At 45.1% G+C, this 19,018-nt stretch overlaps 1 protein-coding gene across 1 annotated transcript in view; it reads right to left on the bottom strand.

Moving 5' to 3' along the window:
• The window catches only part of LOC112073065 (docking protein 4-like), a 71,803-nt gene that overhangs the window by 30,408 nt on the left and 22,377 nt on the right, over positions 1–19,018 (bottom strand). The window contains exon 2 of the mRNA XM_024140429.2: positions 7,931–8,231. Coding sequence (XP_023996197.2) covers positions 7,931–8,038 — 108 coding nt within the window. The 5' untranslated portion in view covers positions 8,039–8,231. The remainder of the gene's footprint in view (positions 1–7,930; positions 8,232–19,018) is intronic.

The raw sequence follows: 19,018 nt of genomic DNA, 5'->3' as shown, positions 1-19,018 counted from the left end.
CTGACACTCTGGACTGTAGGTCTATAACCTCTCACATATTAGCAACTGCGGTGGGTGCGGGTGAACAAACAGCTTACACCATTAAGAGCAGAACACTGACGATGGCATCATGGGTCACAGGAAAACACTCTGCCTGCCAGTCTTTCTTCACTCTGCAATGCCCCCAGGGAGTTTTGTGATGTGTAGTTGTGTGTCTGTCTCTGTGTCTGTGTGTGTCCTTGTGTGCATGCTTAAATTGCATCTGTGTGTGCCTTGTGCATGTGTGCGTTTTGAATGTCTGAGTAAGCGGCAATGATACCATTAGAACTACAGTCCCCCTCACCTCATCCCCTCACTGTAGAGCTCTGCATAACATGTGGCTGCTCTCAATACTGGGTCAGACAGATCTGGCCTCATTTACGCAAGAAGTCTCCATGATGTGTCTCCAACATTCTATTTGATTTTCCGTTGTTATTGAAGTAGCTTTAGGATTTTTTCAGAAAGCATTCTAAATAATGATGAAAGTAATAAAGTCTGCTTTTGGTTTACAGCTGTCTGGCTGAAACTTAAAATGAGTTTTCTCCTCATTTACTCTATTTTCTTCCTGCTTGACTGGGAAGGATGGTCTCCAGAAGACTCTCTGTTTCCAAGCCCGTTCTAATGCTAGTTCCAGTAGCTCCGAGACGGAGGCTGTTGCTGTACACTGTACATAATGATGTGTCACAGAAGCCATGCTACCTACTTGCCCTCATAATGGTGTCTGCCAAAGCAATGAATAATGGAGGATAATGTTCTGTGTGTCTGCAAGCCACTACCATTCTCTCCTGCCACTTTAATGAATAATAATCCCCTGTTTCTTCTCCTCTCTCTCTTCTTCCTCTCTTTCTTTAGGGACTCTGCAACGAAGGGATGAGGGGCAACAGCTGCATTAGAGGAGTTGAGGGCAGTCTGAGGGCAACAGCATCTGAAAAGGAAGACTTGGCTTGATATAGAGGAGGGAGAAGTAACCCCAGGACTTAAGAGGGGAAGAGGGGGAGGGGGGGAGGGTAGGTGCAGCGCTGGATGCAGGACTGAAGGACTGGATGCTAGCCTCAGTAGGCCCTAGCAGGTCCCAGCTCCCACAGAGATGCCTCCCAACTTCAACGACATCGTCAAGCAGGGATACGTCCGCCATGCGCAGCAGGAAACTGGGGGTGAGTGGAAGCCCCAAACTGAACTGGGGGTCTTTTGGGAGTCTCCGTCCTTAGCGAGGGGGTTGTGTGTGTGTGTGTGTTGTGTGTGTGTGGTGTGTGGTGTGTGTTGTGTGTGTGTTGTGTGCTTTTGCATGTCTGCCCAGGGATGATAAAGATAATTTTTTAACTGTCTATATCTCATGAAAGAGAAAAGAAAAAAGGACGTAATGGACGATTAACGGCCTGTTGTGCTCCGTAAGTGTCGTGACAGAGTTTGTTGGTCGATGTATTCATTGATTTTCTCTTCACTCTGCATCAAGCCATGAATATGAACATGAAGTATGCATATCAGTATGGTAATGCATATGAGTCAGAGCTGAATGACGTACATCTGGTTGTTGGAATTAGTCTTTTGGGGATGAGTCAGATGAATTATGTCAATGAACACAAATGAAATATTTTAATTATACACTTATGAATATTATGCAGTTGGCGCAGACTGCCTGATTTACATTTGACATTTTAGCCTCTAGCATTTCTAGTCATCTAACGACTACCGAGCACAATGTATCTGCTTTAGTTGTATGATTCTCCTAGAAACCGTAGAGGATTTTCATTCAGATATTTATTCACCGAAAATTTCCTTAAACGTCTCGTTTTGGTTTCCCTCATTTCGCAGTGTTGTTTTGTCTGTTGTTGGCGTGAAGCCAGACTGAGGTGTGTCCTCACGCTGAGGTCAAGTCCAGGCGTTATCAGAAGGAGACTGATAGCACGAGGGCGGAGTGATTTGTGACACGTCGTGTGTCAGTGGAATAATTAACTGGCTTCAACCTGTTCTGTGAGAAACGCCTTTATCAGACGAGGAAGGTATACTGTCTGGTGAGGACACAGCCTGGTAAAAGAAGGGTAGATTTGTTATGGCAGGGCTGTTCTCTGTGTGGTCCCTCTCATGGTCTACTTCTCTAAGTTCCTGTTATCAGCAAGCTACTAGTAAGAAGCTGTTTTCATGGAACCATGACAAAGTGCTTGTTTCAAACCAAATAGGACCTTCATGTATACTACCCTAGGACATTCTCAAGTGAAGGTGTGTTGTGTGTTTGTGTGTGTGTGGTGGGTGTGTTTTCCCATAGAACTTTATGGTTCCAGGTAGAACCCTCAGTAGGTACAAGGGTTCTACTTAGAACCTTTTAGTGCAAAAGGGTTCACTTGAACCAAAAATTGTATAAGCAAGTAGTTTGCAGTAGTGGTTTAATCCTGCGTCGTGTTTCTGGCTCAGGGGTAAAGATGCAGGCTTAGTGTCAGGTGGTGTGGCAGTCCTCTGTAATGCACAGGACTCAGTTACAGACACTGTAGCTCTAAGGAGAGATTACCCATGTCTGTATCTCTCTACCTTACCCAGAGGAGACAGTTGGACTAACACACACACACACACACACACACACACACACACACACACACACACACACAACACACACACACACACACACAAACACACACACACACACACACACACACACACACACACACACACACACACACACACACACACACAACACACACACTGGTTTCTCTCCAGCTGGTTGTGCCAGTATCTCTTATTGTGGTGTAACATACATGTTTATTTATTGACTTGGAGCCTTGTTGGATAGTCCCAAAGAGACCACAGGCTAACCCTCTCTTCTATCCCCATACCATATCTTCGTGTCCTACCTCTTCACCCACATAGAATCCTCGTGTCGATCAGCCCCAGCCCTGCTAACCCTGTACATGAACCTCAATACCTTCCTCATACCTTCACCATTAAGCGGTCTATCTCTGTCTCATGGCATGACGTCTCTTCGCTTCTCTGACTGTAATTATTACAGGAGGCCGGGTCTTGGGTTTCTGACCTGAGAGCACGCCCACAGTAGTTAGCTTGTCTCTCTCTTATGTCCTCCCGCCTCGTTTCTCCCCTCGTCGTGCTCTGTGTGATCGCTAGGGAAGTGGTGCACTCAAGCAGATGGTGGCGGTGGGTAGCGTGGTGACACATAGCTCCCCAGGGAAGCCAAGCAGTGGATACCTGAGTTTGGTTTACACCCTCCTCTCTCTCTCTCTCTGCTCCTCTTCTCTCTCTGCTCTCTCTCTCCTCTCTCTATGATCTCTCTCTCTGATCTCTGTCTCTGATCTCTGTCTCTGTCTCTCTCTCAATTCAATTTTAGCGTTATTGGATGGGAAGCATATGTTAACATTGCCAAAGCAAGTGAAGTAGATAATAACAAAAGTGAAAAAACATATAAAGAATAACATAAACATTACACTAACAGATGTTCCAAAATACTAAAGACATTTTCAAATGTCATATTATGTCTATGACAGTGTTGTAACGATGTGCAAAATAGTTCAAGTACAAAACGAAAGTAAATAAACATACAGTGCCTGCAAAAGTATTCATCCCCCTTGGTGTTTTTCCTATTTTGTTGCATTACAACCTGTCATTTAAATAGATTTTTATATTGGATCCCATGTAATGAACATACACAAAATAGTCAAATTGGTGAAGTGAAATGGAAAAAATTACTTTATTTTTTTATTTTATTTTAAACAACGTAAAAGTGGTGCGTGCATATGTGTTCACCCCTTTGCTATGAAGCCCCTAAATAAGACTGGTACAACCTTCAGAAGTCACATAATTAGTTAGATTGCACACAGGTGACTTTTATTTAGGTGTTCACATGAATCTGTCCCACATGATCTCAGTATATTATACCATCCCGGTTCTGAAAGGGCCCAGAGGTCTGCACACACCACTAAGCAAGGGGCACTCACCAAGCAAAGCAGCACCTGAAAGACCAAATGATGCAAAATATTTTCTTGTGAAACAAACAAAAAATAAGACAAAAAACTGAAAACTTGAGCGTGCATAACTATTCACCCCCCCAAAGTCAATACTTTGTAGAGCCACCTTCTGCAGCAATTACAGCTGCAAGTCTCTTGGGGTATGTCTCTATAAGCTTGGCACATCTAGCCACTGGGATTTTTGCCCATTCTTCAAGGCAAAACTGCTCCAGCTCCTTCAAGTTGGATGGGTTCTGCTGGTGTACAGCAATCTTTAAGTCATACCACAGATTCTCAATTAGATTGAGGTGTGGGCTTTGACTAGGCTATTCCAAGACATTTAAATGTTTCCCCTTAAACCACTCGATTGTTGCTTTAGCAGTATGCTTAGGTTTATTGTCCTGCTGGAAGGTGAACCTCCGTCCCAGTCTCAAATCTCTGGAAGACTGAAACAGGTTTCCCTCAAGAATCTCCCTGTATTTAGCACCATCCATCATTCCTTCAATTCTAACCAGTTTCCCAGTCCCTGCCGATGAAAAACAACCCCACAGCATGATGCTGCCACCACCATGCTTCACTGTGGGGATGAGGTTCTCGGGGTGATGAGAGGTGTTGGGTATGCGCCAGACATAGCATTTGCCTTGATGGCCAAAAAGCTCAATTTTAGTCTCATCTGACCAGAGTACCTTCTTCCATATGTTTGGGGAGTCTCCCACATGCCTTTTGACGAACACCAAACGTGTTTGCTTATGTTTTTCTTTAAGCAATAGATTTTTCTGGCCACTCTTCCGTAAAACCCAGCTCTGTGGAGTGTACGGCTTAAAGTGGTCCTATGGACAGATACTCTAATCTCCGCTGAGGAGCTTTGCAGCTCCTTCAGGGTTATCTTCGATCTCTTTGTTGCCTCTCTGATTAATGCCCTCCTTACCTGGTCCGTGAGTTTTGAGGGGCGGCCCTCTCTTGGCAGGTTTGTTGTGGTGCCATATCCTTTCCATTTTTTAATAAATGGATTTAATGGTGCTCCGTGGGATGTTCAAAGTTTCAGATATTTTTTTATAACCCAACCGTGATCTGTACTTCTCCACAACTTTGTCCCTGACCTGTTTGGAGAGCTCCTTGGTCTTCACGGTGCTGCTTGCTTGGTGATGCCCCTTGCTTAGTGGTGTTGCAGACTCTGGGGCCTTTCAGAACCGGTGTATATATACTGAGATCATGTGACAGATCATGTGACACCTAAATAAAGTCCACCTGTGTGCAATCTAACTAATTATGTGACTTCTGAAGGTTGTACCAGATCTTATTTAGGGGCTTCATAGCAAAGGGGGTGAACACATATGCACGCACCACTTTTACGTTGTTTAAAATAAAATAAAAAATAAAGTAATTTTTTTCATTTCACTTCACCAATTTGGACTATTTTGTGTATGTTCATTACATGGGATCCAAATAAAAATCTATTTAAATGACAGGTTGTAATGCAACAAAATAGGAAAAACACCAAGGGGGATGAATACTTTTGCAAGGCACTGTATGTTTATTTACTTTCCGTTTTGTACTTGAACTATTTGCACATCGTTACAACACTGTACATAGACATAATATGACATTTGAAAATGTCTTTAGTATTTTGGAACATCTGTTAGTGTAATGTTTACTGTTAATTTTTATTGTTTATTTCACTTTTGTTTATTATCTACTTCACTTGCTTTGGCAATGTTAACATATGCTTCCCATTCCAATAAAGCCCTAAAATTGAATTGAGAGAGAGACAGAGACAGAGATCAGAGACAGAGATCAGAGAGAGAGATCATAGAGAGAGAGAGAGAGAGAACAGAGAGAGAAAGAGAGAGAACAGAGAGAGAACAGAGAGAGGAGGGTGTAAACCAAACTCAGGTAATCCACTGCTTGGCTTCCCTGGGGAGCTATGTGTCACCACGCTACCACGGTAACCCCAATCYTGCTGAGTGCACACTTCCTAGCGACTCCACCACAGAGGCACGAAGGAGAGAGAAAACGAGGCGGGGAGGACATAGAGAGAGACAAGCCTAACTACTGTGGGGGTGCTCTCCTCAGGTCAGAAACCCAAGACCCGGCCTCCTGTAATAATTACAGTCAGAGAAGCGAAGAGACGTCATGCCATGAGACAGAGATAGACAACGCTGTAAGGAAGGTATGAGGAAGGTATGAGGTTCATTGTACAGGGTTAGCAGGGCTGGGGGATGCTGACGAAGGGATTATATGTGGGTGGAAGAGGGTAGGACAGTAGATATGGTTAGGGGATAGAAGAGAGGGTTTAGCCTGATGGTCTCTTTGGGACTATCCAACAAGGCTCCAAGTCATAATAAACATGTATGTACACCACAATAAGAGATACTGGGCCACAACCAGCTGAGAGAGAAAACCAGTGTGTGTGTGTGTGTTGGTGTGTGTGTGTGTGTTGTGTGTGTGTGTGTGTGTGTGTGTGTGTGTGTGTGTGTTGTGTGTGTGTGTGTGTGTTGGTGTTTGTTGTGTGTGGTGTTGGTGGTGTGTGGTGTGTGTGTAGTCCACTGTCTCCTCTGGGTAGGTAGAGAGATACAGACATGGGTAATCTCTCCTTAGAGCTACAGTGTCTGTAACTGAGTCTGTGCATTACAGAGGACTGCCACACCACACTGACACTAAGCCTGCATCTTTACCCCTGAGCCCAGAAACACGACCGCAGGATTAAACCACTACTGCACAAACTACTTGCCTTATACTATTTTTGGTTCCAAGTGAACCCTTTTGCCACTAAAAGGTTCTAAGTAGAACCTTGTTTACCACTGAAGGGTTCTACCTGGAACCATAAATGGTTCTATGGGGAAAACACACACACACACACACACACACACACACACACACACACTTCACTTGAGAATGTTTATGGGTAGTATAACATGAAGGTCCTATTTGGGTTGAACAAGCACTTTGTCATGGTTCCATGAAAACAGCTTCTTACTGTAGCTTGCTGATATACAGGATACTTAGAGAAGTAGACCATGAGAGGACCACACAGAGAACAGCCCTGCCATACAAATCTAACCCTTCTTTTACCAGGCTGTGTCCTCACCAGACAGTATACCTTCCTCGTCTGATAAAGGCGTTTTCTCACAGAACAGGTTGAAGCCAGTTAATTATTCCACTGACACACGACGTGTCACAATCACTCCGCCTCCGTGCTATCAGTCTCCTTCTGATAACGCCTGGACTTGACCTCAGCGTGAGGACACACCTCAGTCTGGCTTCACGCCAACACAGACAAAACAACACTGCGAAATGAGGGAAACCAAAACGAGACGTTTAAGGAGAATTTTCGGTGAATAAATATCTGAATGAAAATCCTCTACGGTTTCTAGGAGAATCAATACAACTAAAGCAGATACATTGTGCTCGGTAGTCGTTATGATGACTAGAAATGCTAGAGGCTAAAATGTCAAATGTAAATCAGGCAGTCTGCGCCATACTGACTAATATTCATAAGTGTATAATTAAAATATTTCATTTGTGTTCATTGACATAATTCATCTGACTCATCCCCAAAAGACTAATTCCAACAACCAGATGTACGTCATTCAGCTCTGACTCATATGCATTACCATACTGATATGCATACTTCATGTTCATATTCATGGCTTGATGCAGAGGTGAAGAGAAAATCAATGAATACATCGACCAACAAACTCTGTCACGACACTACGGAGCACAAACAGGCCGTTATCGTCCATTACGTCCTTTTTTCTTTTCTCTTTCATGAGATATAGACAGTTAAAAAATTATCTTTATCATCCCTTGGGCAGACATGCAAAAGCACACACACACACACACACACACACACACACACACACCACACACACAACACACACACCCACACACACACACACACAACCCCCTCGCTAAGGACGGAGACTCCCAAAAAGACCCCCAGTTCAGTTTGGGGCTCCACTCACCCCCAGTTTCCTGCTGCATGCGGACGTATCCCTGCTTGACGATGTCGTTGAAGTTGGAGGCCATCTCTGTGGGAGCTGGGACCTGCTAGGGCCTACTGAGGCTAGCATCCAGTCCTTCAGTCCTGCAGTCCAGCGCTGCACCTAACCCTCCCCCCTCCCCCTCTTCCCCTCTTAAGTCCTGGGGTTACCTTCTCCCTCCATCTATTCAGCCAAGTCTTCCTTTTCAGATGCTGTTGCCCTCAGACTGCCCTCACTCCTCTAATGCAGCTCGTTGTCCCCTCATCCCTTCGTTGCAGAGTCCCTAAAGAAAGAGAGGAAGAAGAGAGAGAGGAGAAGAAACAGGGGATCTATTATTCATTAAAGTGGCAGGAGAGAATGGTAGTGGCTTGCAGACACACAGAACATTATCCTCCATTATTCATTGCTTTGGCAGACACCATTATTGAGGGCAAGTAGGTAGCATGGCTTCTGTGACACATCATTATGTACAGTGTACAGCACAGCCTCCGTCTCGGAGCTACTGGAACTAGCATTAGAACGGGCTTGGAAACAGAGAGTCTTCTGGAGACCATCCTTCCCAGTCAAGCAGGAAGAAAATAGAGTAAATGAGGAGAAACTCATTTTAAGTTCAGCCAGACAGCTGTAAACCAAAAGCAGACTTTATTACTTCATCATTATTTAGAATGCTTTCTGAAAAATCCTAAAGCTACTTCAATAACAACGGAAATCAAAAGAATGTTGGAGACACATCATGGAGACTTCTTGCGTAAATGAGCCAGATCTGTCTGACCCAGTATTGAGAGCAGCCACATGTTATGCAGAGCTCTACAGTGAGGGGATGAGGTGAGGGGGACTGTAGTTCTAATGGTATCATTGCCGCTTACTCAGACATTCAAACGCACACATGCACAGGCACACACAGATGCAATTTAAGCATGCACACAAGGACACACACAGACACAGAGACAGACACACAACTACACATCACAAACTCCCTTGGGGGCATTGCAGAGTGAGAAAGACTGGCAGGCAGAGTGTTTCCTGTGACCACATGATGCCATCGTCAGTGTTCTGCTCTAATGGTGTAAGCTGTTTGTTCACCCGCACCCACCCGCAGTTGCTAATATGTGAGAGGTTATAGACCTACAGTCAGTGTCCAGACTTCAGTTTCCATTTAACCCATCTGAACATTAGGCTACAGTTCCCTTGACGTGCCATAGGCCTATTTGAAGTCCCTGTCTTGTGACTGGCAATTTGTATAGCGCCTCACAATCATCACACATAGCATAGCATAACTGCTATCATCCTCTTWTAACACTCCACCAAATCTTTCCCAAACATAACTTTTCTTTTCCCCTTCTCTTCATTTTCAACTATCCCTTTCGCAGCTTTTCTCTATTGAATTAAAACTCGGACATTGTCCTTTTTGCCTCTGTGGATCGACTTGAGCTTTTTCTGCCCTTTCCCAAATACATCTGGCGATTGGCGTGCAGGCTATTTGGTGCTTGCACAGTTAGATCCTGAAGCTTAGGCGTACGCGCTAATGCCAGACAGCCCAAAATAATGTAATGTAACCTCAATGTAACCTATAGATATAAACTGCACAATAATTGAATGGATTTTTGAAGGTGTTGTTTTCTCTTTATTCAACCCACCCTTCATCCACACAATATTTAACGATCCTGAACCCGCCCACCCCGCGGACTGCGGGTTATAAGTTAACCCACGCATCACTATTCTGCTCGCTGGGGCAGATCTCAGTGGGGTTGATCTTCTCCCTGAGGAACTGGCGCTAAATCTCCCTGACTATGGTGGAACAGAGACATCCAACTTTAACAAGGACCCCATTAACCAGGACAGAGCCAGGCTAATCGCTCACAGCACTGTTGGTTTAGAGAAGTGGCTCACACACACTGGGGAGGGGGCTAACACGCACGCACCCAACATATAGAGCTAAACATCTGCAGACTGGCTCCACTGTGGCCCTCTGGGACTGCTGGTGTCACCATGGTGGATAACCTAGCTTGCCAGTTCTATAACAACATTCTAAGAAAGTGGTACCTGGCAAAGACCCACGGCTGGGAACAAGAATATATGTCGGCTGAGGAGAGGATCCTTATGTGGATGGGATTGGCTTAATGTTAGCATAGTGGGAGTGCTTGAGACACACTTGATGTGCCATTATATCTTGGAGCACAATTGGAAAGCGATTAAATCCCATGAAAGCTATTCAGATGAGACAAATGTGCACCCCGGTGAGATAAAATCACTCTCAGGGCCATGCTTAGTTAAGCAGAGCTTCAATAGTGTACGTATGGAGGGGATTRAAGAGTCAGTGGAGGATAGCACAACTCTACACATTACACATGCAGTATTACAGATGTAGTCACCTATTACAAACAACGTCCATGGTCAGCAATGAATAACCTGGAGAACGGGSACTGTTGTCTGCAGCCAGAGGTGGGCTGCTGTGTGAGGAGGAGCAATAGAGTGCCCACAATGGAGGATCAGCTTGTCAAAACCCAACGTAAAAATTGCCATTGAGTCTGATCCTGCACTGATTGATTCTGTGCCTCTACAGCAAAACACCAGGGCCCCGTTCCAGACTCCCTCCTCTACCACCTTCTACCCCCCTCTACCCCCCTCTCCACCGCCCCATAACCATGGAGATGTGCTGATTTACCTTTTTGTGTGTGTTCACGATCGATACACATCAGCAGCTTTTTTCSCCCGAGACGGACAGTAAACGGCCCACAGGTGATGTATCACTGAGCAACACATTAGCATTAACATGTGTGGAGAACACATTGTCCCTACAGAAACAAAGCCTTATCACGCCATGTGTCATCTTTCGAAAAACAGGAAACCATTCCATTGTACTCTGCTTGTTTTACACGACGGAGCATAGGCACTAGGCCAGCACAGAGCTGGGAGTGGGATTTTAGGAACAGACAGACAGTATCGTCAGTCACTACTTTATAATGTGTGCTTATGATGGAGGGAACACAGAAGTGTCTGTCGGGACCCAGGTGCCGGGGATGGTAATAGGCAGATAATGAATTCAGAGATTAGTGAATCCCACTTCGCTCCTCTCCCAACGAACGAGGAACAAACAGCTTGTTAAAGAAGGACGTGAGGTGAGACGAGGGGGTAGCAGTGTTGAAATGAAGGCGAGGCAGGAACACCTGTTCTGGCTGTAAGTGTAGGTTGAGACAAAAGGCTGCAGACAGGCCTGTCTCTGGGAACAGAGCGACTTGATAACAGGCTGCTTTGAGGAGGGCCTTTCGTGTGTTGTCTGTTCTCTACTTTTTTAGAGGATAAGTTATATCACACAGCTGGCTGCTAAACCTCTTCTTAAATCCCATCAGCTCCTCTCAGCCACACATTTAGGGAGGAAGCTGGAGTTGCACTGCATACAAATGACTATGAAGCACAATGTGCCAGGAGCACAAATTAAGAAGGAGAATGCTACTATGGAAAATAAGCAAAATTCAGAGGGTTAAAAAAACACTTTTCAGTACATCCACTGTAACCATGGGAACCTAAACGTGTCTTCCCAAAAGGCCTGTCTGCGCTATGGGAGAAGAGAGGAGACAATGTAAAGCTCCCTGACAGAGAGAGCAGAGATATGCCATGCTCGGAATAACAATAGGGAACCATGTCTGTGAGCTTGATCTCATATCTCATTTACAATCATTGAGTCATTTAAAGGGCCAAATCATAGCAGAAGTCAGTTGCCAACTGAATACTTGTACACATCAGTTATGCAAAACCTACTGTGACTGATCTGTGAATGTTATTTTACTAGATWGTTTTTTCCATATTGTAATCTTTGAAAAACCAAGATGAGGCTAACCAATGTTCACATAAATGTTTTCGCCACTGAGCAAATTTYAGGTCTGATGAGCGCAAACTTGAACGTTGTGAAAATGCTGTGCAACTTCTGGCGCGTTTACTGTGAACACTGCGTTTGTACCCACTTTAAGYTACAGTTATAACAGTGGCCAAGTACGCTACCGTCGCTATTTGATCCTAATGTAGACCTACCATAAAAAACAATGGAGGAAATGCCTACATTCCTTGAATAAAAAAAGRAATTGACATGAACCTGTTTGTCCTTCAGACAAGGAGGTGACTGAAAATGTTGTGTTGTTTGATGCAAGAAACCACTTCACAAAATAAAATTCATTATTTTTCCCATACCATTATAATAGAGAATCAGACAAATTATGCTACCCTCTGCCTATTGGCTACTTAGCTTATTCAAGCCTGTCTCAAAATACAAAACTGCCCCTTTAATAGATAAAAWAAATATCTCTTTACCTGCCTAGCAAAGAMTATGAACAAATGTGAACAGGTGGCTACATGCAGCTCTAGCTTTGATCTCAAAACAAGCGCATCTACTCGCMACCCCTCACGCTGTAAACACAGTCCAGTTCAGTATGGRCCTGAGTCATGCCTTACATACAATAGAATCCTACTCCAATGTGCTCTGCCTAACAGAAAATCTCTTGCATACTTTGTTTTGTTTCAGGTTGTTGCATTGAAAGTAGCTAATATTGCATTGATTCGAGCACAATTCACACAGTAGAGGGAAACGTTGACAGTGTTAACTAAAGGGGAAAACTAGAAAGTTGAGTGGAGTTCAATCTCATGCTTCTCTGTGCGGGCTGAAATGTATTCTGTGAGGCAGTCCCGGGGGAGCTGTGCGCCCGTGTGCAGCTTTAAGGGAACATTGAGGCCAACTCTACTCTATGGATGTCTTGAAATGCACTTTCCTCTCTTCGCTTCTCGCTTGATGACTGGCCCTACCTGCTCCCTCTCTCCGKTGTATTGTCGATGTCAGAGTTCGATACTGATTCCACTCTGCCCTGTTGCTGGAAGATGGATTGAACCACACACACAGAGCCAGCAGCTACATGGACCTCCTGACCTGTTGAGATGAGGGAGGGGTGGTAGCTAGAGGCAGGGATGTGTGTTAAACCACAGATTATCCATTATATATATATATATATATATGTCGTGATATATATATATATATATATTGGCAAGATCCTCAAGTGGCTGCTCTAACAATGAAAATAAATGTCTTCAAAACAGTACACTCGTAAAAACTACATGTAGCAAATAAGCTATTCATTTTTTTGTTAACCAAATTCAACTCTCGTTGACCTCCATACAAATATTCCTCGCTAGGTAAGCGGGAAAAAACGAAGAAGAAAAAAACACCAACCGCTGGAGRAGACAGRTTTTGGGCCCAGTTACTCCTCTCGCTTCGCMTCTTCCTCTCTGGTTAAACACATATCAGTGCTCCTATCACCATACAATGAGCCTATCAGCATACAGTACTGAACCAATCACAGCCAATCGTTTGCTGGGGCTGGCATAAAAAAGGTCACACACTGGTAGAATATTATACCAGCCACTCACTGGAGTCTACAGTAAAGTAATAGAGATTRTACATATCTGACATCTATATTCAGGCAACTGGAGTCTTGGGCAGGGCAGAGAACGCAGGAGAGCTGATTAGCTGGAAGGAGGAGKAGAGAATGCAGAAAGTTTGTGTTTGCTGGAGGCTAAATGTGTCTAGGCAAAGAGGCCTGTGTCAGTTTGAGTCTTATGAGCGAGGGCATGTTAATTGTGATAYTGCCTGAGATAGCYTSARGCTAAGAGGCAGATTGTGTTAGAGAGCCTTGGTTAAAAGGAGTCGAGAGGAATAGAGGGAGTTAGTAGCAGGATACAGAATGTAAGCTAATGTGGGAAGGGGAGTGACTACACTATCATCACAAACAGACGCCTCAGCATCTGTACTCCAACAGACAGACCTTCTGTGTGTGTGTGTGTGTGTGTGTGCATGTGTGCGTGTGTGTGTTTGCGTGCCTGCGTGCATGTCTGTGTGCGCACGTGCATGCCTGTGTATATGAGTTAACAGATGAGCTCTGCAGAGCAGCACAGCAGCTCTCCCTGCAATGTGTACCAGTTGGAACTGCTGTCTGGTGAATCCAATCCCCCGTGTCCTCTCTCTCAGCTGTGCCCATCACAGCCTAATCAAATCCCCAGAGCACCAGGTGTGCCCAGGGCAGGTTAATCTAATGCCAGGTGTGCCCATCTCAGCTGAATTAGATCATGCTACATTAGGCGCAAGACAGATCCAGATATGTCATGTTCTCTCTGGGAGCGACACGGAGGGAGGGAGACAGGGAGGGAGGAAACGAGAACAAAAAAAAAGAGAGTGAGACAGAAAAAGGGGTTGATTGTGTCAGGTCAATTTCATGAGCCACTTCACTTCCATTCCTTTGGAGAGGTTAGTGAGGTGAAAAGAATGGAGCATTCCAGCCATCGATCAGGTGGGGAGGGGAAGGACAGAGAGCAGATCGACTAGCAGTGTAATCTATGTGTGTGTGTGTGTGTGTGTGTGTGTGTGTGTGTGTGTGCTGTGTGTGTGGTGTGTGTGTGTGTGTGTGTGTGTGTGTGTGTGTGTGTGTGTGTTGTGTGTGTGTGTGTGTGTGTGTGTGTCACGTCTTCATAGGGTTAATAACTTCAGCTCTGTGAGTTTGACAGATTTGCTCTGTGATAGAGAAGACAGCATCCATCTAGGGGGTGACGCAAAGATACAAGAGCTTCATGTTCTCTCTCGTTCTGACTTTCTCTGTCACCCACATGTCACTGTCAGCCATCTCTCTCCTTTCACCATTGATTATACACTATGTCTCTGTTTTGACTCTATGTCACTCAGTCTATTCTATAAATGGGACCCTTATAATAATGAGTCATCCTCATCCTCCACAATCTGAGGGCATCATGTGACAGCCCCCCCCCCCCCTCCCCCCGAAGCAGACGGCTGTCTACCCCACAGGGGGCAACAAGCATGGTAAAACAAGATGGCAGAGGGGGTGCCAGCCAAGAGGGAGGATCAACCAGTAAAAATACCAATGACTGTTCCATTACATGAGGGAGAAAAGATGGAAGAACAGAAGAGAAAAGACAGAGAGAGAGAGAGACAGAGAGACAGAGAGAGCTCAGGAGGGTAAATGGTAACTTCCACTTGTGAAGGTTAGTGAGTCATTGTCGTTGCTCCAGTAAGAGCCAGTGATTAAGGGMTCATCAGGCTTACTCCGCCATCTTGATATCATTAATGGAGTCAAAAGAACACCCCAGACAAGTGTTTTACTAAAGTCTCACAAGAGAAACTCTTTCAACCTGCCAAAATCTCTGTMTCTCATGAGCTTTCTTCAGACTCGGTGCAGTTTCTTCAGACTACCAGTACTACTCCTTCTCCACGTACACACACACACTCACACACACACATATAAACACACACCAATTATTATTTGACACCACAAACAGACCCCCTGGGAAGAGAGCTGGGAAAAGGCCCAGGGAACGCCCCCTCCCTCCATCTACTCCCTCCATCTCTCCCCTCGCKTAATGAGGACAGACAGACTGCTGTGAAGAAGGGCTGAGGTCAGGGGAGGATGTGGGCAGGAAAAGGACAGAGAGAACAAAGATGGAGAGGATGAAAAGGAACAGAGGTGCTCCTTGGGGTGATAGTAGACAGTGCCGTTACAGTAATGGCTAACAAAATGCCACACCAAATTTCAGAGCTCATTTCATTCTTCTTTTCCGTCTTTGAGTCTGACACATACACCGTAAACTCTTTAAACATGGTAGCGGAAAAGGACATTCACACCATGTGACAGTCTGGGGAATGGATCAGTGTGTTGATACAAGGCTGGCTAAAATGATTGACACAGAGGACATGACAGAGACTTGACATCGAATGGCTGGTCTGGACATTGTCCTGGGACCGTTAGCCCTGCTATTCTAAGAGAAACAATGGTCGATCTGAATCAGCATGGGGTCACATAACGACCCCGGCCAAAAGCAGACCACCAGATAAACCATGGACCGGGACCTGAGCTAATTAAGTTCAGCCAATCCCGGACATTAACACGATTGATCCCCCGCCCGTGYGAGATTAGAAGCATTCCATCATTGATAAAGAATCAATTGCCACAGTCTATTTAGATTTGAACGCTGCCCTGTTTTCAAACACGTGTAATAGAACTGCYAGTGGCTGTGAGTCTGGGGGTCATTTTAGGATTCAGTGTCCAATTCATTCCCGAAGCCAGCCTGCCCTTCTGGGAACCAGAGAGCCAATGAAAGGTGGATGTAGAAGTGAGAATCGATGAATGCACAACCGTTTATTTTACGGTCTGGTATGATATCGATAGACAAATGGGAGCATGGTATTAAGTTAGGCTGGCTGCTCATTTGACAGGAGCAGGGAATGGCAATGCAGAAATTCAAAAAATATTGACTCAATTCTGTGGTATCAACCAATCGGTTTGACTAAACAATAACTTGAAAATGGAGTCCAAGGAGACAAACAAGCGAGGCAAACAACAGAAAGTCAAATAAAGACTGCTCGCTGTGCCAAAGGGTTCAGGGACAAGGACAAGGCTGCGGAGAATAGAAGTAGCCTAGGACTACGCTTCGAACGACAGTGGGGAAGGATGAGAGAAAGAGAAAGAGAAAAAGAGAGAGGGCAAAGGTGCATTCCACTCTTTTGTTACGCATGTCGTCCACTTGGCCATTTTGTGGTGAAGGACGTTTCATGGTTTCTAGACAGGTTTTTTTTTCTGTCGGCCTGGAGCTTTTTGTCTCCACTGTCAGCACAGAGAGAATTACCTGCAGTCGCAGSGCTGACCTGGACACACTGGTCAAACACGCTGAGGACAGAGAGAATTACCTGCAGTCGCAGCACTGACCTGGACACACTGGTCAAAACACAGAGAAACAAGGGAACATGGAAAAGAAAAGAGGAATGACATTCTGCTTTTGGATACAGTATGCTAATGTCCAGATATCATTTGTGTGATTTGTTATTATGATTATGTTTTTCTTCTTTCCCTTTTGTTCATCTAGAGACGCTGTGGAAAAATAGAGTGAGCTAAAAACGAACGACGCAGATGCATCAGAACCGATTGTTTGTTCAATGTGTCAATGTGTTTGTACTTGTCCCTATCCAAATAAACTAAAGGAAAAAAAACGAAATCAGGCACAAAGTGAAGAAAGAGACTCAGCTGCCTCCGTGTGATTTGGGTGTTGAATTTCCCCTATTCTCCTGGCTACCTACAGTGAGGCAATATCAGGCTCCTGCCACCACTACTGCTGAGTCAACTCATATCTGTGGATTTGTAGGTTTGTGGTCGACATTCGTATCTTACTAGATCTATAGAATGTAGAGGCCCTGAGAAACTTCACCCTGTGCTTTAACACTCACTCAAACTCCAACCGTCACCCAAGAAAATCATAATAGTATCATACGGGAGGAGTTATGGTGGTGTGGCTGCGCACTCACATCCCCTCAGAGGTTCTCTGCCCAGAAACACCACTTTCGCCAGCCCTTCCCTTTCGTCCCAATCATACTCATCCTCCTAAACCCTCCGATCATACATTGTGCACATCACCCCCGCTCAATAATCCTTTTATCATAACCCAGTTAAATCGCCGTACAATCATCTGCTGAAGCCTCATACATATCAACATACCTACCACACCCACACCTTTCGCTTCACCCTAAAAGAATAGAAAGAAGAGGGTGCAATAAAGGATCTTTATATTTCATTCCTAAAACTCTATTCCCAATTCCTCTCCCTAATAATCTTATCCCCATAGGCGAACGCAGAGAAGGAAATCATCTGAAGCGTAAAGAACCCCAACTAACTTCAAGAACAATGAGGAGATCACTCTTATTAATACACCTTTGGCTACATCGCTAGCGTAAACCCACCCATGCTGGCCTCCACTGGAGAAAACAGGAGGGGGGTGAAGCGGCGATAGGAGAGAGAGAGAGGAGGAAGAGAGAAGAAAGGGCAAGAGAACAGGGAGGGAAAAGAGAGAGTGTGGAAGAGAGAGAGAAGAAGAACGATAGAGAGAGAATTGAGAGAGAGAGGAAAAGAAGGACCGGAAAAGAGAGAGTTGGTGAGAGAGAAGAGAAACTAGTTCAGAAGGAGATTATTAACAATGAGCGGGCTGAAGAAAAAAAGTTCTAATGTATTCTGACCACACAGTCCACTGGGTGAGTTGTTCTTAGAACATGTCAACTTTTCAGAGAGGAAGAGGGGAGAGGAGGAGGGGCTGGGAACAGTGAGACAGTGGAAGGCAGGATCATTCTCCTGCTCTTGAAAAGGAAGGAATAATGACCCAAAACTGTTAAGCCAATGGAGGAGAGGCTCTCTGGAGAGGTGAGGAACTAGCAGCCCTGATAAACATTCGTGTCCACACCCACAGTAAACACAAACACAGTGTAGGAACACACCATCTCTCCCCCTCTGCACCGTGAGCTCCTCCAGTCCGGCCCTACGGCACATCCAATACCTTCCTCTTCCCACCTCTGCACAACCCACAATGCACTGCTCTGTCATCATCAAAAAGCACTCTGAGAATGAGGGCGAGAGAGAGAGAGAGAGAGAGAGGGGGACAAAGTGCTAAACGAGCAATAAAGCTGACAGCAGAGAGAGGCCATTCATCGTTTCGCCAGAGAAGAGGCTCCAGAGCTCAGACGCTCACTAGCACCACATTTACACCATCTATCAGAGGACAACACACACTGTACATCACTGCAACCATAACACAGCACTACGTGGACAACAGTGGAGGCTGCTGAGGGGAGGACGGCTCATAATAATGGCCGGAACGGAGCAAATGGAGTGGCATCAAACGCATGCAAACCACGTGTTTGATGTATTTGACACGATTCCACTCTTTCTGCTCCAGCCATTACTACGAGCCCGTCCTCCCCAACTAACGTGTCACCAACCTCCTGTGGTGGACAACAATACATGACACAGCCAGAAAGAGGGGAAATGAAGAGAGATTGAAAGAAAACAAAGAGAGGGGAAGGAGAATGGGAAAAGGGCATGACAAGAATGGAAACGGAATAAGCCTAATAAAGGCCTGAGGAAAAAGGACGACAATGAAAAACAGAAAGAATGGATGACAGAGCAGAGAACCACAACCGAAAATAAGAGAAAGATGAGGCAGTGAAGTGAACTGACTGCTAATCCTGCCCCTTCAGCTTGG

Source organism: Salvelinus sp. IW2-2015, unplaced genomic scaffold (assembly GCF_002910315.2).
Source record: "Salvelinus sp. IW2-2015 unplaced genomic scaffold, ASM291031v2 Un_scaffold2136, whole genome shotgun sequence".
Lineage (NCBI taxonomy): Eukaryota > Metazoa > Chordata > Actinopteri > Salmoniformes > Salmonidae > Salvelinus > Salvelinus sp. IW2-2015.
The sequence above is the reverse complement of the archived record's forward strand: the minus strand, read 5'-3'. Positions and strand labels throughout refer to the sequence as shown.